The 20,217-nt window shown below is 39.4% G+C and overlaps 1 protein-coding gene across 1 annotated transcript in view; it reads left to right on the top strand.

The window, feature by feature from the left end:
* Positions 1-16,397: 16,397 nt before the first annotated feature.
* CYTIP (cytohesin 1 interacting protein) overlaps positions 16,398-20,217 on the top strand; it is a 73,139-nt gene continuing 69,319 nt past the window's right edge. The window contains exon 1 of the mRNA XM_047721802.1: positions 16,398-16,517. Coding sequence (XP_047577758.1) covers positions 16,515-16,517 — 3 coding nt within the window. The 5' untranslated portion in view covers positions 16,398-16,514. The remainder of the gene's footprint in view (positions 16,518-20,217) is intronic.

Raw genomic sequence — 20,217 nt, 5'->3', positions numbered from 1 at the left:
ATTTGCAGAAAGAGGGTTGAGAATGCTTTGCCACCTGTCTGTTTCTAACCGCCTGTAGTAGAATGTAAGGAAAAGAGATGAGCTAAAGAAAGAACTGTTATATATAAAGTCTCCAGGACTTGCTGGGTTGGAAAAGAAAACTGTTTCTCATTCCCAGCCTCTCCAGATGGCAAATGATACTAAAATTAAGATGTGGCTTCTGAGCAGAGATCAAATCCAGGGTTCTGTCAGGAAAACATGGTCTAAATATAAAATCTTTTGTGAAAGCCTCATAAAATTTTCAGATAGTGCCTTATAGACCACTTCAAATAAACAAAAGTACCTCTAAGGATCTTAAGGGGTGCCTTATAGACTCCTTCCTTAAAACAATAGGGTTTCTAAGAATATTAAGGTAGATGTCTTTAAAGGGAACCCAAGTTAGAAAAAAAGGCTTATCTCAATAAGATTTGGACATATTACTTTTGTATAATGGGGTGGGTTATAAAGTGATTCATAAGAAACCCACAAATTGTTTAAAGGAATTTTGTTTTCTTCTACTAAAAAGGATAGAGACAGTACAAAATTAAGAGGCATTTGTATCCCCAAAAATCTGTGACCAGGAAGCAGATTAAGAAAATCACCCAACTGCAAAGATGATCTACATTTTATGGAATAGAAAAGATAAGGTAGTGGGTTGGAAGAGCCCAAAGGCAGAGCAAAGAGCCCTGGAGACCTCTTAGGTGGTAAGACTGAGCCCTGGTCAAGGAACTGGTAACCGTTTCTGGTTTTATTTTAGAATAAACCAGTGACAGCTCTGTTCTATCTATTTTTCCCATTTGAATGTGCATATATTTAATGGGTTTCTTCCATATATCACATAATTATTGGATGTCAAGTGTGTGTGGAATAGAAGAATCATCTCTTTAGTTCACATATCTGTAGATCAAGAGGAATGTCATTCAAGGCTAAACCCAAGAAACCACACCCAAAGATCTTCATCTGATTTAGATGTCAAGATCCTGGATCTTAAACTCAATCCTGATGAACTTGATAGAGGGATCAGGTAGAGAAATGAGTTTATTTTGCATATAGAGATGTGAATCAGTGTGGCCAAAAGTGGATTGTGGCAGATTTTGGTTTCTAAAAACAGTCTCCACAATATTTCTGGTCCCAAATGCTCTTCCAGGATCTGCCATTCGCCCATTAATGGAATGCATATCCCATTCCTTGAAACTTGGGTAGACTTTAGTGACTACACTGGAGAGTAAAATGCTGCAAAAGTGATGCTGTGTGGCTTCTGAGGCTAGAGCATGAAAAGAAATGGAGTTTCCACCTAACTTCTTTCTCTTGGAATGGTGACTTTTGTAATCCCACGCTACGAGGAAGGCCAAGTCACAGGCAGAGGCCATGTGTAGATGTTCTTGCTGATGGCATCAGTTAATATATCAGACAGCACCCAGAATCAGTTGTAAGACTTGTGAGTAACTGAGCCTTTACATGATTCTGCTCCCAGCCTTCAAGCTGCCCCAGCTGACATTGTGTGAAGCAGAGATGAGTTATCCCTACCAGACTTTGATCAGCTTAAAGAATTACAGGCCAAATATATATAAAGAAATTTAAGCCACTAGATTATGAGATGATTGTTATGCAGCAATAGGGAACTCAAATGAACACCAAGAGTACTGTAAATTGAGTATGATCAGCTACTTTACAGATGAAGAAATACGCTAACAGCCACATAGCATGTAAGTGGCAGAGCTGAGTTGTGGATTCCAGGGTGCCTGAAGCCACCATTTGACTTCTTTCCACTCTTTGACCCATGCCTTTGAGAGGGTAGAGGTTGATCAGAAGGACATTGAGCTGAACTAAAATGTTTGTTAAGCTCTAGCCTGAAAAGATTGAATCCAGTAGAAAGGTAACCTGCCATGGGTTCAGGCCTTCCTTGAAAACAAGGCACACTTTGCACTCAAGAAAATTTATGGTCAAATTCTGCCCTTACATTTACGAGCTTCGGTGTGACCTCGAGAAAGCTATATAATTTCTCTGTGTTCAAGTTTCCTGAGTTGAGAAATGATGATATAATATCTGTCTTGCAAAATTGTTGTAAGGTTTACGATTGTTGTATGGAAATAAGAGAAACTATTATTAGGAGTCTAGATGTCTGAATATAGTCATTTGAAAATCCTGCTGGAATATGGGTGGCACATTCCATTGCTCTCTGATTTCTAATTAAAGTGTCAGCATTGAACTTGGCTATTACCTCTTTTTCTTCTGGAATCCTGCTGCCACATGCCGTCTCTTCGCCTAGTTTCAGATATTCGCTACCCTCAGAGCCTCTAGTTATCAGAGTCTGCCACTTCCCCTACTCCACAAAGAGGTTCTTCATATCTCCTTCCCTTACCACAAAATTTCCGCCTTGAATTTTAGCTAAAATCAATTATTTGTTTAATGACATTCAGGTGCAAATGAGGCTTAACCCCATGAGACCTTTGCTCTTTAAAAGAACAGCTCATTAAATACTATGACTCTTTAATTGTTAGAAGTAGTGGGAGAGACAATTTTGTTCCCAGAGTTCTTTGCCTACTCTCTCTTTCCACCCACAATAAGCAAAAAATACTCCTAAAAGCTACTTTGTAACCTCTCTGCACCCCTTTTGGAAAATACTTCATAACCCAACAGGGCCCAATAGAAATCAATTGTTGCCTGGGGAGATAACGGAGATTGGCAGCAAAACACAAATGAACTTTATTTTTAATTGTGACAATTTTTTTTCTATTTCTTATTCCCCACAAATAGTGGATGGAGTTGGGTAGGGGAGGAGGCTACTATTTATTGATGGCCTTGACATAGCAAGTGCTTTATTATGTAGCTCTCATTTAAAGTCATTGTCTGCTTGTGTATTTACTTTCTGGATTAGCTAAACTTTCTTCTCTTAGAAATATATTCACTATTAGTAATTATTTGAGCCCTATGAGACACTCAAGGAAAAGAAAAAGAAAGAAAGAAAGAGAGAGAAAATAAGAGAGAGAAAGAGAGAGAGAAAGAAAAAGGTAATTACGTTTTTCTTTTGACTATGGCAGGGTGACTTTACTCCATTTTGTTTGACAAAGGCATTTCTCTATGCTCAGCTGTAGGGGCTCATGAGGTAGAAATTACAGAGAATGAAGTGTATAACTGGAAGTTATTTTGAACAGCCATTTGATTCACTACTTAGGAAATATGCAAGAGAGGTTTAAACAGCTCAGGATAATGAGGGAGATGAAGAAAGGGAATAGGAGTAGATAGAGCTTGTATCATACCACACATATTTTTATTCACTGATAGTGTTCTCTAAATTAAAAAAAAAAAAAGCCCAAAACTTAAAGGACATTATGATAGAATCAAGATATGGTAGTAGTTTGGCCTAAACAATATTGAATAATCCCATTCAAATCTCTGGCTCCATTTCCAGTCAATATAAAGTTGTTAATTTCATTGCATTTCCTTTGGATTTATTACTTCGAATTTTTATTTTGTTTAAGTGCTCTGTCTTAAAATAATTAAACCCACAATTTTATTATGGCAACTTTCCATTTTCTTTAGTCTCAATTTGGTTCCCTTTGACCACAGATTTCCCCATCCAGGGCTCATGTCTCAATAATGTCACTTTATAGTGCCAATATGTGTTCTAGTCTCAAAGTTCCCATGGATGGCTGTGTTTCCGAATTTTCTGGAGAGATTTGAAAATTCTGGCTCTCTGAGCCCCCTCCAAAGCTAGTGTACCATAATTCTCTTCACATCTGTTCCTTCCTTTCTATTCTCCTTACTACCTAATCCACATTTTCCCTTGCTGGGTTGGCAATGATCCATTAAGCTGTGTCTCCAGCTCATCTCCTATCTTCCCGAGAATGCTTTTGCCAGACTAATATTCCTAAAAGAATATATCACACATTTTGTTCCTGTGTTCAACAACTGTTAATTTATTCCAGTTGCTCTCAGGAATACAATTACCTTTAGTCTGACATTTAAGGCTTCTACCACTTGTCTTCTACGTACCTTTCCAAAATATGTCAGTTTTTCACTGACTTGGGTTCTCTCTAGCATATAAGTTTGATGAATCTTTTTGTCTTAGTTTGGGCTGCTATGACAAAATACCATAAAGTGAGTTCCTTAAAATCAAAACTTTCTTTTTCACAGTTCTGGATGCTGGGAAGTCCCACAATAAGGTGTTAGTAGATTCAGTGTCTGATGAGGACCCATTTCCTGGTTTGCAGACAGCTGCTTTTCTAGCTGGAAGCTCTGATTTCCTTTTCTCTTCTTGAAAGGACACAAATCCCAGCATGCGGCCTCCACCCTCATGACTTAATCTCAACTGAATTACCTCCCAAAGGCCTTGCCTTCTAATATCACCGCGTTAAGGTTAGAGCTTCAATATATGCATGTGGGAAAGACACAAACATTCAGTCCATAGTACTTTCTTTCCTGTTAAAAGACTTTCTTCCCACGAGCTTTTTGACAACATTTTTCAAATTTTATGATGAAAAAACTTCAGGCTTACAGGAAAGTGCTAGTGTAAAGAATTCCTGATTACCCTTTATTCAGATTCCTCATGTTAACATTTTACCACATTTGTTATGTCATTCTCTCTCTCTTTCATATATATGGCAGACATGATGCTTTTTTACTTCTACCTACTCAATTATGTATCTCTTGAACACAAGGGCATTCTCCTAGATAACTATGGTACAGTGATCAAAATAAGAAATTAGCATTGATACAATACTATCCTCTAATCAACAGAAAATGAAAAGGCAGGACATTAAGTAGAAGAAAATATTGGCAAAATATACATGTGCAAAGACCTTGTATTGAGACTATTAAAAGAACTGTTATAATTCAACTATAAGAAGATAAATGCTCCAGTTAATAAATGCATGAGGAGGTACTCAGTATTAGAAATGCAAGTTAAAACTACAGTGAGACTGTTATACACTCAGTAAAATGTCTAAAAATATGAAGATAATATAACAGCCCCAAATGTTGTAAGACTATGAAGTGATTGGAGCTATCATGCATTGGTTATGGAATATAAAATCATTCAGTCACTTTGAAAAACTTCTTGGCAATTTCTTAAAAAGATAAACAATAGATTTTCCATATGAATTATCAATTTCACTCCTCTTTAACTGAAAAATGAAAACATATGTTCACAAAAAGATTGCACAAGTATAACCGGTAACATTTTAGGTATAAAAGCCAATAACTAGAAACCACTCAAATGTCCATGTTTAGGAGAAGAGATACTCCTACATACTCCATACAATGGAGTAAGACAGTGAAAAGAGATGTGATTCAACTATATGATCAATCTCATAGGCATGATGTTGATAGAAAATGCAAGACACAAAAGAATAAAACCCTTATGATTCAATTTATACAAGTTCAAAATAAGTAAACATAACCTATAGTGATAGAAATCAGAATATTTCTTGCCTTGGCAGACAGTACACTGACTGGGCAGGTTCACGAGAAAACGTTCTGGTGAGATGGAAATGTTCTGTATCTTGATTGGAATGTAGGTTTTCTAGGTGTCTATGTTTGTCAAAGTTGATTGGCTCATGTGCATTTCACTGTGTCAGTTACACCTTAATAATAAATGTAATACAAAAGATGTAGACAGGGTGCACTCGAACTACAGAGATAGGCCCAAAGTCAGGTTGACTGGAAGTAGACCTACTAACATGTCTGGATGGGAAGACCTGGGTGGGACCAGAGATTTCCAAAATTCAGGAGAGTGAAATCCCTACAGCAAACCAGTGAACTGAGTTCACTTAGAGACACAGACAACCTTCGGTGAATTTGCAGGGATGGAACTAGATAGAACTCGATTATCCTCTATCCTTTCCATTTCCTGCCAGGCCTTTCCATTGCTTGAACCATTTGAAAGCCAAGAGGGCATGGTTGCTGTGTAGTATGTAGTCCCTTTTGGTCAGCTATAGTGTGGAGAAAAGAAGGAAGGAGATTTGATCTTAAGAAGAAAACAGAAGATATCTGCATTCACCTTATTTTTACTCAAATTTAAAGGGCCTCATTTAGTTGTCATAATGGTGGCTTGGCCAAGAGATTCTATAGATTGGGTGGCGGGGGGTGGTAAGTGAGTTGAGGCTATAAGAAAGAGTGATTGGAATGATTAGTTGTAGAATTTAAGCTGTTTAGTAATGGATATGAACACATGATGGGATGAGGGATAGTGTGATCCCGGTAGTATCAGTGGAATATAAGGCCTGGTAGGGTCACAGGTTTATTGGAGTTAGAGTACTAGAAGGGGATTTTGCAAATAAAACTATGGAGGGATTTCAATTAATAGTAGCAAAAATCAAGTATATGTCCATGGGAATCAGTGGGTAAGGTAGCATAGAATACAAAATGATTGCAGAAGAGGAAATCAAGGAACCAATCGGGTAATGGAAGAATTGTTTGCATATATCTTGAAATCATCAAGAGTTATCACAGGATGGTGAGAGCAACAGAGAGTGAGGAGCTAAGAGTTTAAAAGAATGATGAGGAGTAATGAGAGGAGAACCAGAGATGACTGCAATCAGGAGAAGAAGTGGGTGGTATAGTCTGTTAACTTGAGTCATCCTTGATACCTACTCTTTCTCAGCCCCAGAGTTAACCAATCATTAAGTCCTGTCAATCTATTGCTTTTCTCAATATTGCACTAATCTAGTCACCAGCCAGATTTTTTAAAAAAATCATTTCTCCCTGTTTCAGAACACTTGTTTTCTAATTGGTCTTCCAGTGCCTACTCTTGCAGGTTTGTTTTGTTTGCTGCTATCACAGCGAACTTTTTTCAGTAAATACGATTGGGCAGTTCCCCTTTATCTTCCTCTGATCCAACACTTAAATTTTTTTGGTGGGTCTCTGCTAATCTTAAGATTAGGGGCAAAATCCTTCAGGTCTAAAAGGGTCTGAATGAGCTGGCCTCAGGTCTACCCATCTAGACTTATCCAATGACATATTCCCTTATTACCTCTCTGTGCACCAGTCACAGCAACTTTGCTGTTCTGTCCTCCAACTGGCTCTTTGCAGATGCCGCTTGCTTTGCATGGAATGTGCACTCCTTTACCTCCCTGTGTTTCACCAGATTAATTAGAAGTCATCAGCTGAAGCTCTGTTCAAATATCACTTACCTAAGAAAATCATTCTCAATATTTCCCAGACTGGGTCAATGTTGGCGAGACCCTATATATGTGGAACAGTATGAGTGTTTCTTAAGGACGACATCCAAAGGGCTATCTCATATGGGAAATATTTAAAATTTATGTTGGCTTCTCCTTTGTTTAGGGTTATGCTCAGCTGGTTGCTGGGACAGTAAAGACCAGACATGAATAGGAGAACACCTTTAAAGAAGTCACAAATGAAGTCTGGTGTAATGGTTTCACAGCACAAGAGTCTCGTGGAGAACTGGTGTGTAACTTTTTAAAAAAAAAATTATTTATTTCTTATTTATTTGACAGAGAGAGAGAGAGAGAGAGAGAGAGAGATCAGAAGCAGGCAGGGAGAGAGGGGAGGAAACAGGCTCCCCGCTGAGCAGAGAGCCCGATGTAGGGCTTGATCTCAGGACTCTGGGATCATGACCTGAGCCAAAGGCAGAGGCTTAACCAACTGAGCCACCCAGGTGCCCCAAGTATGTAACTTTTGCTGGAAGCTCACTCCAATGCCATTTTTATAGCTCAGTGATTCTAATTCCACACTGAAGAATAAAGACTGACATTGAGCCACATGCTTTTGCTCGAAGTGTAACAGTTCCCGCTAATCTAAACCAGAAGGGGCGCTGCAATAAAGGAAAAGCCCAGTGCCTCCAAGTAGCAGCATGGGCCTTTAATAATGACACCATGTGGTACCATGTGGTACCAACAATAATGTAGCAATTAGTGGTCTGAAACTTCATTTTCATTAGCTTTGAAAACATACCAATACTGGTGATGTTTGCACAACTCTATAAATGTACTTTAAAAATTATTGAATTGTACACATACAGTGTGTGAATTTATGGTATAAATTATACCTCAATAAAGTGATAAAAATGTATTAAATAATAATACCAATCCTTGGTCCCATTCTTCAGTCAATTATATCAGAACATCTGGGGCTAGGGCTTGGATATCATTAGGTTAAAATCTCCCCAGGAAAATTAAGCAATATCTAACAAAGGTTTACATGCATTTACCTTTTGATTTAATCTTGTTTCTAGAAAGTTGTTCTGAAGACAGCAATACAAATAACATGCACAATGTTATTCATTGGAGCACTGTTTGAAAATTTAAAATATGGAAAACCATCTAAATACCTATACATAAGAGGATAGTCAAATAAACTGTGGTGCATCCACACGAATACCACTGCTATAACAAATGGGAAAAAAAGAAAATAACAAGCATAATATGGAAATATTTGGCCTACAAGGCCAAAGACACACAAATATGGCACTCTTTTTAGTAAATTTGTTTTTCACAGAGGTTTGTATTAGTAATTCTGAAACTACATATATTCTAAAATTGAGTAAATAAGTAAATAAATTATGGATAGTGAGAGCCAATTTATTACTGTCAGAGAAAGGAGTAACAAATGAAGAAAGAGGGAAGGCTAGAATGAACCCTGTGGATTAAGGTGATAGGGATGAGTTTTAACTAGTGGAGAGGGAGATACAGAGATGGATACAGATGTGTATGTATTTGTGTATTCCTGTATATATTTCTTTGATCTCTTCACTTAGAGGACCTAAAAACAATAGCATCCCTGCAGCAATGAGTATATCTAATGCCCAAAACTTGGTTTCTAAGCACTATTTTTATTTAAGATTTTTATTTATTTATTTATTTGACAGAGAGAGAGATCACAAGTAGACGGAGAGGAAGGCAGAGAGAGAGAGAGAGAGAGAGGGAAGCAGGCTTCTTGCTGAGCAGAGAGCCCGATGTGGGACTCGATCCCAGGACCCTGAGATCATGACCTGAGCCGAAGGCAGCGGCTTAACCCACTGAGCCACCCAGGCACCCCTCTAAGCACTATTTTTAAATAAAATAGCTGAGTTCAAGGCTGAGTGCAAAGTAAGCCTGGCTTGTGGTATCAGAAAGCAAATGTTCAAAACATGATGGAAGCATATTGAAAAGGTCAGATACCGACCTGAAGTAGTTCCCAACTGTCAAAGCTGGGAATATTGGATTATAATTCATAGGATAAAATAAATATCCAAGTCTGCACAGATAAAACACATAATTGAACAAATAACTAAATACATACAAAAGAAAGGGCTGTTTTTCCTTACAGTGAAATTCCAATGAGTAAATGTAATAAGAACAGTGGAAATATAAAACCGACATTTGGCAAATGCCACTGTAATAATTGTTTTAGGGAAACCTCAATGGATGCTAAAATTAGTGGGCAAACATATAATTAGAAACAAGATATTTGCATAATCTCAGAATATCTCACCACAAGATATGAATTACAAAGAAAAAAGTAGTATCCTTGTAGTGGAGAAACGTGGCAGACACTAACTTCACCAAGTAATCAAAATTAACATCACCGGGGCGCCTGGGTGGCTCAGTGGGTTAAGCCACTGCCTTCGGCTCAGGTCATGATCCCAGGTCCTGGGTTCAAGCCCCACATTGGGCTTTCTGCTCAGCGGGGAGCCTGCTTCCTCCTCTCTCTCTGCCTGCCTCTCTGCTTACTTGTGATTTCTCTCTGTCAAATAAATAAATAAAATCTTTAAAAAAAAAAAATTAACATCACCAATAGCATGACACACTGACATCCTGGACTTCCTAATAGGATGGCCTGGGAAGGGCATGACACCATTTCTGTGGTTTCTTGTCAAAAGTACATACCTTTCATTTAATCATGAAGAGACATCAGACAAACTCAAACTGAAGAACAGTATCCTTCAACAGTGTTAAGTTCATAAAAGATGAAGGAAAAGAGACTGAGGACCAGTCCCAGACTGGAGGAGACTGAGAAAACATAACAGCCAAATGCAATGTGGGATCTTCAATTACATCTTGTTTGGGGCTTGGGCAAGGTTCTTTGGCGGGCCAGGCAGGATTCGGTGCTTTTAGAATAGGTGATTGCTTGAGTAATTGAAGAGGTAGGGCCAAATGCGTAATCCAGAATGTGGTATGAGCCATAAAGTTTAAGAACGGTCTTGTGGCAACCTGTATTTTCCAGTGTAGCATTTATCAAATTATAATCACATATCTGTTTCTGCTACAGGAATATAAGCTCTATTAACACAGATAGGTACCCATCTATTTCATTCACCACTCTGTCCCAGTGCTGAATCCATTATTCAAAATATGTGCAGAAAAACATAGCCTCAGTCTTCGTTTGCTGGTCAGGCCCCTGCAAGCACATTTGTCTCTCAGTTTTACTCCAAGTACCTCCACTAGTTGGAATGCTCTGTTCACAGGTAACTGGGGGCTCTATCCCTTTATTTAACGCCTCTCCTTCCTTTGGATTCAAAGCAAACCCCATTTTTATTAGGCAGCATCTTGGGCTTTGGAGACTAGATATATGTATTCAGGTGTCTGTTCTCTCGTACTATAGCCTACAATCCACCTCAGGACTCTCCTCCTTTCCAGGCATGGCTACTTCAACAGTAAAGAAAGGTCTTTGTATTTTTGAGCAGTGATTATCAAACTGTTTTAAAAATTTGTTGTTTTGTAATTATTGATGAGTAGATTGTTTACGTATGTTTACAGGCTCTGTTTCTTTAAAAATTCATTGTATGATACCCAGATGTGTACATAAATAATACAGGTAAAATGGAACTACTCCCGTCTGGTTGGAGGAGGGGAGTGGAGGGGAGTGAGCTGGGGAATAATGCAGAGCGTTCTCAGCTGACCACCCCATTCCCAACCACCACTCCTCTCTGGGAGCCTTTGAGGTATGGGAGACAAACCGTTTGTCCATAATTTGAAATTCTGGGATTGCTACAATTTTGCTGCCATCTTTAGAAGCACTGGTTGGTATCTCCTGAGAACTATGGCACTCGTCCTGCTCCATTCTATTTTGTATTTACCATGCTACAATCTTGACTAGAAAAAATGGAGTGTATCTTTTTAGACCCAAGACCTCGTACAAAGCCTTCACCTCTTGGTTCACTTGATGAAAGTTTCCTGATGATGATCACAGGACGAGGATTTCCAGGAATTTTCCTGAGATGGCCCCCAAATCGGGCCTGGGGACAGAGAGAGGATTTGAATTAGTGGGCAGAGGTCATTATCTCTTATCAATGAGGACTGTGCAGTAGTAATGTCAGAGGAGGTCATGGAACAAGAAACAATTAGGAGTTTTGGAGGACACCAGGAGATCTCATAGGTGCAGGATGGACTGAGGATGGGGGGCTGACGAGGTCCATGAGTGTAATAGCCTACTGCTACCCAAGATGGCCTAAATCTAGAAACAGAAGTGGTCATCCCACGGTGACCTCCTTAACAAGTTATTTGGATTCCAAGGTAATTGGAACTGGCTAGTTTCCAGGTACCTGAAAGATCAAATCCCAACAGAACATGGATAGGCTCCAAAGCAAAACTTTCCCCGACATTCCCCAGTCCTCATCTCTCAGCCCCTATTCTCGGCTCAAGCCTGAGTTCCTTTTCAGATCTAGATGAGACACCCAGATCCACATGAGAAAATGATGATGGCTGGAACGGCTGGAACGCTGGAGCACTCTCCACTAGGGAGTTGAGCTGGCTTCATGGGTGGCACAGGCTCGCTGGCTGTTGGTGGGAGCATTCTGCCCCCTGCTGGATTTGGCAAGAAGAATGCTTTTGCATTGCCTGCTAAGGAATTAACTAGATGGAAAGTTTTTTTAATTTTTTCTGAAAACAAATATTTGCTTGCATGTTGATGAGGTTTAATTAATCAGGGAGCACATCCTTTAAACGACATGGTTTCCTAGGGGATTTCCAGGTATCCAGGAAAAAAATCCTTTTCATATGTCTACTTCCTGCTTAGAAAGCAGAGGTGTAAAATATACAGTGCATTTTAAAAGAAATGTAAAGTCTCAAAGCCACATTTCTAGTAATTTTTAATGCATTTGTATAGTCTGATGTGTTAGAACTTTGGAGTATGTTCGGACGGACTGCTTGGGTTTAATTCTGCAAGATACTGAATCTCCCTGAAACTGAGTCTCTTCATGTGTCAGGGATCAAACCCACTTTGAAAGGTTGTCGTGAGGATCGAGTGAGCTAATCACATATGTGAAAGGACTTGAGTGTGCCCGCTAACACCGTGGCACTTTATACATATGCACTGTGTGCAGGTTCACACAAGAGTATGCATGCACGTGCTCACACACACTCACACACACACTCATGCACACACACACACACGGTTCACACAAAAGCATCAAGCAATGTTGTTTGATTATTGACTTTTATTGACTTCCTGAAATTGATTCTGAGTAAAACTAGAAAAAGGACACCAATATTTCAAATCTAGAGAATGAAAGGAGCCTTCTTAAACATGTTGAAAGAAAGCAAGATGCCCTTAACATAATTTTTGTAAGACGGCCTGGAGACGGAGCAGCTTTTTGTTAAGTAATATTTACCTTCGAGTGCCTGTCATCATGTTCCGTATAATCCATAAGAACATATGTAATTCTCACTTTCATAAACAGAAAAATGGCCAAAATGAAGTCTCAGGAGAATCTCGTATAGGTATCCAATCCCTACCTTCCTCCCTTCCCTCTTTTGTTCTGAGTCCTTCTTTATTCCCTACTGTCCTGTTCTTTTCCTGTTTGATTTGAAAGCATAAATAAGCTATTTCCACTAGCATTGTCATTGCTGGCGAGGCTGAGCCATTTCTTGTCGCCTATAGCAATTCTATAAGCAAACCTACCCTTCTCTCTTCGGTGCTATTATTACTATTGGAGTAGAATATGGTCCCAGCTTCTAAATCATTGGTCATCCAAAGGGTGAAAAGTTGAACGACGAAGGTGTTGATATTAATGTAGTAGCTCTTCAATTAAAAAACCAAATTTTAACTGAAAATTTGTTTAACTGATTTTATCCTCTTCATTAACATATCTGCTTAATAAAGGGTTTTAAACCTCCCATTTGTGCTTGCAGCTGAAGAGCAAACCCAAGTAATTGATCTCCTTGCCAGCCCCAATAAGTGCTATATTGATGTTTTATAGAAAATTTAACTTCAAGAGAAATTTAACAATAGTTGTTGAAGACACAAAGGAATAAGATATGATCTTGATACGTGAGATATTCAGGCTTTATTTACCTATATAAATAAATATGTGATAAGGTGGTGATGTGGAAATTGAGGAAGAAATAACCAGAAGAAGTCATTTAACCTTGAAGAACGAAAAATTTTCCAGGTGGGCAAAGTGTGTGTGTGTGTGTGTGTGTGTGTGTGTGTGTGTGTGTGTCTATGTGTCTGTGTGTTTGTGTCTGTGTGTCTGTGTGTGGTTGGAATAGTAGGCAGGGGAGCAGCCTTCAAGGCAGAGTGTACCAGATAAGGATGATATAGAATTATGGAAATCTGTGCTGTTGCTAGAATAACAGGGCTGGTGAGCTTGAGTCTAGAAAGGTAATTTGGAACCAAATGAAAACCCTATTTAAATGCTAAGATATGGACCTTAATCTCACTGGGTATGTGTATTAACCAATACACTTGAGTGATGGATCAATACGATGCCTCTATAATCTGTTAGGGAAGTGTTTACTAGGGAGGAAAGTTGGGTTTAGGGTGGTATTATAATTCCTTAGTCTTTAAAAATAAGTGTGACTTGCTGAGTGGGAACTATACTAGCCTCTATGTTCCATGCAAACTGGGTTGAATTAGTGACTCCCAGAACAGACTAGAATCTTTAGCATCTTTAAAACACGACAGCTTAAATCCCTTTTGATGCATCAGAGAGTCATGCATTTTTTAAAAGTAGTTATGTCTTGTTAGTCTTAGATAACCATATACTCTAAAATATCTGGAATCCAGTGCCTGAAGAGAAGGGTTTGCAAATGGCATAAGTCATTTCCTATATCCGACCTGCCATTTTTTTCATGTAAAATAAAAAGGAGATCAAGAAAGGACCTGTGGATAAAAGCTTTCTGCTTTGCCAAACATGCTTGCTTACCTGACCAATCATTTTTAAAAAGCCACATTATTTATACAAACTGCTTGTCGTGGCATTACTGATCCTAACTCTACTTGTCTGACTGTAGTCATTCCATAAACATCATGAGAGACAGGATTGCTTCCAATAAAGCTTTGTTTATGGCATCTTAAGGGAAAGCACTTTGAATTGATATTCCCAATCCCTATCCTCATAATGACATATACCGGTAGCTTAAAAAATTTTTCTTTTGTATGTTTGCTCAGCACTTAGCTCATTATAGACATTCTGAAGAATGGAGCACATTCCATTAAACAATTTGAACAAAAGTAATGTGTAAATAAGTGTAAGTGGCATAGCTTGGTGCTTAGTGCCCCCACTGCAGCTGTAGGAGCACAGACCGTGTCTGTCTTGTTTGTGCCTCTGTCTCTAGTCCCCGGCACATAGCAGGTGCTCAGTAAACCCCTGAGGAATAACGAGACAATGCATAGACTCCCTTTCCTTGTGACTTGGCTTGCCGTGGTTATCCTAAGGGCAAAAGAAAGTAATACTTGCTCGATGACTACTTGGGCTCATGAGTTAATGTTTGCAAAGAACTTTGAACTTCTTGGGAAAAAGAATGGTGTTTTTGTTGGCACCGTGTCATGTTTGCAATGGCTCATGAATTACTCCTCCTTCTCTTCCTCCAGCTGCTCGCACTGTGCCCTCCCCCAGCTCTATGCCAGGCCAGGATCTCACAGAGGACAGCTGCACTCCTCTTCCTGCCTTCCTCCAGCCACCTCCAGTACTCCAGGAGAGGTAGGGACAGAGCAAACACTGGCAAGATTTCTCTCAGGCCTCCTAAGAGACTCCGGGGTAATGGAATTCGGGTCAATCCTAAGGACTCTTAGAGCAGCAGGAGTAGAGAGGGATGCAGGTTCTTGTCCCCGCCATGGAAGAAGCTATTAGGTTAGGCTGATCTGTGAGGACTAGATTCTGAAGGTGAACTAGAGGCCATCATACGGGCAACTGGGAGTAAGAGCCAGCACAAGTGGTTTCTTTTGTGTATATAGTTTTAAATACATAATACGAAGCTTTGACTAGTAATTGGCAGAAAACACAGTTTCATTACAAGGAACTTCTAAGACAAGCCCTATTGCTTTTATATGGGTAGAACTTTCAACTGTTAGGACTACTTTCTCTGTAATTCTTAAATATTTGATAGTGACAAATAAAGGGGTTCTATTTCACAACAGATACTGGCTTCAGTGTTTTCCAATGTACTTATGACTACAAAAATTGCGTTTATTTTTCGGAACTCAGTAATTAAGCAGTTCAAGTGTGATTTGGAAACAAGAGCTTTTGTTTTTGCTTTGTTTTGTTTTAGTAAGAATGGCTGTCCCTTATGAACAAATTCGAGAAAAAGAGGTTTGTGTTGGTTTTTTTTTTTTTTTTTCAGGTTACCATATATTGACTTTCAGCTGATCACACACAACAAATATCTCAAAGGAATGCAGGGAGAGCTGGTTACAGGCAGAATAACCAAACTGACTATCAGTGACAGGGTTTGCCTTAAAGGCAGGAACAGTTCCCATTTTCCACAACTTTGAAGTGACTTGTTTTCCAAACCAGCTCATGAGGTTTCCTCTGTGTGTGGAAAATTTTTTATTACATATATTTATTTTTTTCCATGATACACATTTGTATGATTGTTGCTGTACAGGTACCAAATATGTTCTCTCTCTCTATTGTTCCTAGGGACTGGAAATGGATGTCATGTGGACAAAAACGAACCTGGTATCCTGTTAAAAAAGCCACATAAATGATGCCTGTTTTGTTTCCAAAAAAATCTCAGTTAAGTCTGGCTTTAGTTGACAGCATGAAGTTAACCAAAAGTCTTATATTTTGTTTTAAAAAATTACGGAAGGGAACTTTTCCCCAATTAAATTGGGCTCAATAATTTGAAAACAAACACAAGCAGAGTTTATTGTATAGTTATATAAGCAGCATTGGAAACTCTGAGAGTTTAATGTCCCCATTAAAGCCATGTGTGAAACATTTATTTGGGAGTGACTCCAGATAAGAAATGGTTTCCTTCTCCACTTGATTCATTATCAAATGAAGGACCCTGATTTTCCATTTGTTTGTGGCTTGAGAATCGCATAGGCATTATTGACTTTTTGTTGGTTTTTTTCCTCTTTATTTGTGAGGTATTTGATACTACGCAGTTTGCCCACATCGTAAAATAAACAGATGGGATCCCCCTTCAAGGAAAGAGGAGGAGGGCAGTATGAATTAGGGAGAGATCAAGTTTCTTTTTCAGAATGTTACTGTCCTGTGGTATTGCAGGGGACTGTAAGTTCTCGGGGAGAAGACAGCAGGAAATCTTGGGAGCCCCGGCTCAGAGACCAGGAGGAATCACTGTCTGAGATTTGCCACCCAAAGTTCTATGGTAAGTTTGAGTTTGGAATGTGTGGATTGATTCTCATTTTGTGTTATTTTCTTGTGGTCGGGAGAGGAGGAAGTAAACATGTTTTAATGAAGTGTAATATACTAAGATAAATAAAATATTGGAGGAAGTATTGCTGGGAATTCCTCATTCACATGTTTCATGAGTAAACAGACTGGCAATTTTAAGGTTTCTTTCCTAAATATTTTGGACTTCTACTCTTTGTTACTCAGTCTCTCTTTTTTGTTCTTGTTATTCTTGTTACTAGAATTCTTCCACTTTTTCTTTACTAATAGGGTAGGTGGATTTGCTAATAGGGTCAGTGAATTCCCTTGGTGGTGGGAATGTCTTCTGTAAAAGCAGATGTTAAGTTTGTGACAACCTGACAATTTTTGGTCATAGCTGGAAGGTCCAATAAATATGGGAGTGTGAAATTACAGCAAGGAAAAGGGAAAAGAGAAGAGAATAGACTAGAAAGGTGGAAGTTCTTATTTAGAGAAAAGAAAGATGGTGAGGAGCCAAATTTAAGTTGGCTAAGCACTGGACTCAAACATGATACCCTAGTGATGAAGAACGTATAAGGCCACTCATGGAAATTCACTGTGTGTGTGTGTGTGTGTGTGTGTCCTTAACTTTGTATCATCTACAAAGAATAAACAATCAAATATTTATTGAACAGGGGCACCTGGGTGGCTCAGTGGGTTAAAGCCTCTGCCTTCAGCTCAGGTCATGGTCTCAGGGTCCTGGGATCGAGCCCCGCATCAGGCTCTCTGATCAGCAGGGAGCCTGCTTCCTCTTCTCTCCCTGCCTGCCTCTCTGACTACTTGTGATCTCTATCAAATAAATACATAAAATCTTTTAAAAATTTTATTGAACAAAAAAGCTATCTTTTTTTGTAGCTGCTACAAGAATTATAAAGTTTAGCAAGCAAGTTGCTCTCGGGTCCTTTCTGTGTGATGGGCCTCAAGAAGGTAAGCAGAACTCAGACAGAGGCAGCTGAAACTCAATAGAAGTTGCAGCTGAAAAGTGAGCGAGCAGTGAGCAGATCACCCAGTGCTCCCTCAGATCGTCATGAGGGCAGTCACACTTTTGGGTTACACCACCAGGGGTCAGGGCATTGTCGTCAGGAAAGCTTTTTTAAAGGACATTGGGTGTCAAAGGCACAGGGCCGTGGATCTCACACTTTTAAGAATGACAAGTGTTTTAAGTTCCTGGGTCTTGCCTGTAGTGATTCTGATTCAGGAAGCTGGGGTGGGAAGTGGGGGTGGGAAATGGGGGTGGGAAGTGGGGGAATATCCCTGGGAATCTTCAGCTTGTAAAAGAGGCAGGTATTGAAGGACCTCATGTTCCAGATAGATGTGTGGGGTTTCTCTAGCTTGTTAATCTTATTAGAGGAACATTGGTTCAGAGACCATCAGGAAGGAGCCTGGCTCTGAGAGACACTCACAGCAGGTGAGTTGAAGAGGTCGTGTCTTTGTCACACAGACCTGGGTTTGAATCCCCTGTGGCTTTGCACAAAGTGCTTTTCTTGGCTGAAATTCAGGTTTCTCCTTTTTAAAAGAGGGCAACCATATTGTCTACCTCTGGGATTTACATAAATAATGGACGCGAAGCACTTAGAAGAGTGGCACAAAATGATGCAATTAATAAATACTACCACCTGCGGTGGGGAGAGAAGGGGGAATATCAGTGATAAACCCTCTGTGGCCAGGAAAATGGTTTGGGGCAGACAGAGCTAAGGTGTGACCAACCAGAAGGCTAGTTCTTAGATCTTGGGGGTCCAGGGGCAAGTTCTGAAGATAGACCATAGACCAGAAAATGCATAAACATGAGGGTGGGAGAAACACTTTCTCAAATGTTTCCCAGGAGTGGTAATAAGGAACCCAGATGGCACAGTTAATTGGAATTGTAATTGATCCCCAAATAGTATTTAAGTCAATAGTTCATTGATTTTCCTCAGGAAAACCTTTATAAGAACTTCTAGAAGGGAACAAAGTGAAATGCACCAAATGCAGTGATTTGTTCATATCTGCCACTCACCCTACATGGAAAGAGTAATGAATGAGGAGAAAAATGGAAAGGAACAGGGACCACAAATCATAAGGCTGTAATGAAATGAAATCCTTTTCTGGTAATTCAGTGTGATGTCGGGTCGTACTGAACTGGCTGGCTCGTTTGCATGTGACTGTTGCCAAGGTACTCTCCCAAGATGAAGCACGAAGGGTAGAGGAAACAGGCTGACGCCTTTCTTCAAAGACAAAGATAAAATTTAGAGACACTTAAGTGTACGCTGTGACTGAAACAGCCAACAAATTAATGGATGGGGGAAAAGAGGAACCGGTGGGAGTGTGATGCAACCAGACTGTCCCTAGAACTTTCTACCCTGAATGCCCTTCTGATCCTGAGGCACTGTGATAAGGCATAGATGGTGAGACAAATCCCAGTAGCTTCATATTTTCACCTGGGAGATAGTCCCTAAACTGGGCTACCTAAGATATTGCCAAAGCCGAGCTATTTTGAAGAATTTTGTTTATTCTGAAATACAAATTTTTCAGTGATTTTCCATAAACCCAAGTTTCAACTTAAATGTATTTTAACCAGTGCTGTTACTTCTCTGGATGCTACTGCTATCTTCTCAGTAAATAACCATGATAATGCATGGCAATGACAAATAAGTGATGAAGAAAGAAATGTTAAGAGGAGTCACCATTTTGGGGGCTCTCATGCTCTCCTAGGTATTAGACTGGTTTTATTTCCTCCTTGATCCTTATACTGACCCTGTTAGGAGGCATCATTGTGGAGATTTTCTATGAAAATTTTAAGAAGTCACAGAAGTAGCAAATAGTAAAACTGAGGTTCGAATCCAGATCTTTCTAACTCTAAAATCCATGTTTCTAGTCCTGTAAAATACTGTATATCTGTCTACTAAGTGCATTTGTAGTAAGCCTGTAGAGTTTGCTCCTTGATTCAGGGTGTTCTATTGTTCAAAAATACAATGCAAAGTGTGTGTATTGTCCCCCTCCTTCACTTTTCACTTGTGAGCACTTTAAGGGAGCTCTTTTCCTAACAGCAAATATATATAAAATTTATTTATTTACTTATTTATTAATTTGAGAAATGAGTTACTGACTAGTCTGAACTTGCTTGCTGGCATATACATGAAAGTGACAATTTTTTCTTCTCCAGTTACTTAAGCCTGGTCAAATTTCCCTTTTCCTTGGGCAGATACCATCATCTTTGTTTTTTCTATAAAAAAATGAAAACAAAACACACTGATTCTGTGTTACAAAAATTCAGTCTCGGGGCGCCTGGGTGGCTCAGTGACTTAAGCCTCTGCCTTCAGCTCAGGTCATGATCTCAGTGTCCTGGGATCGAGCCCTGCATCTGGCTCTCTGCTCAGTGGGGAGCCTGCTTCCCTCTCTCTCTCTGCCTGCCTACTTGTGATCTCTCTATCAAATAAATAAATAAAATCTTTAAAAAAAATTCAATCTCAATCCAATTTAAAAGTTCTCTTTTGACATCATCTGTTAGTATAAGGTCTTAACATGGAAGGATGGACTGTGGTATGCCTCTGGGATACAAGGCTCTCTCTCCCTCTCCCAGGCTATAATTTGAGGAGTTTTGGGACAGGGAGGAAGGAGAAGGAAAGGACGAGTTTCTTACATTTCATGGTGAAGTTTTCATCCTTCTGTTCAAGATTTTG

This window comes from Lutra lutra, chromosome 3, assembly GCF_902655055.1.
Source record: "Lutra lutra chromosome 3, mLutLut1.2, whole genome shotgun sequence".
Taxonomy (NCBI): Eukaryota; Metazoa; Chordata; class Mammalia; order Carnivora; family Mustelidae; genus Lutra; species Lutra lutra.
Note: the sequence above shows the minus strand (reverse complement) of the source record. Positions and strands in the feature narration are given on the sequence as shown.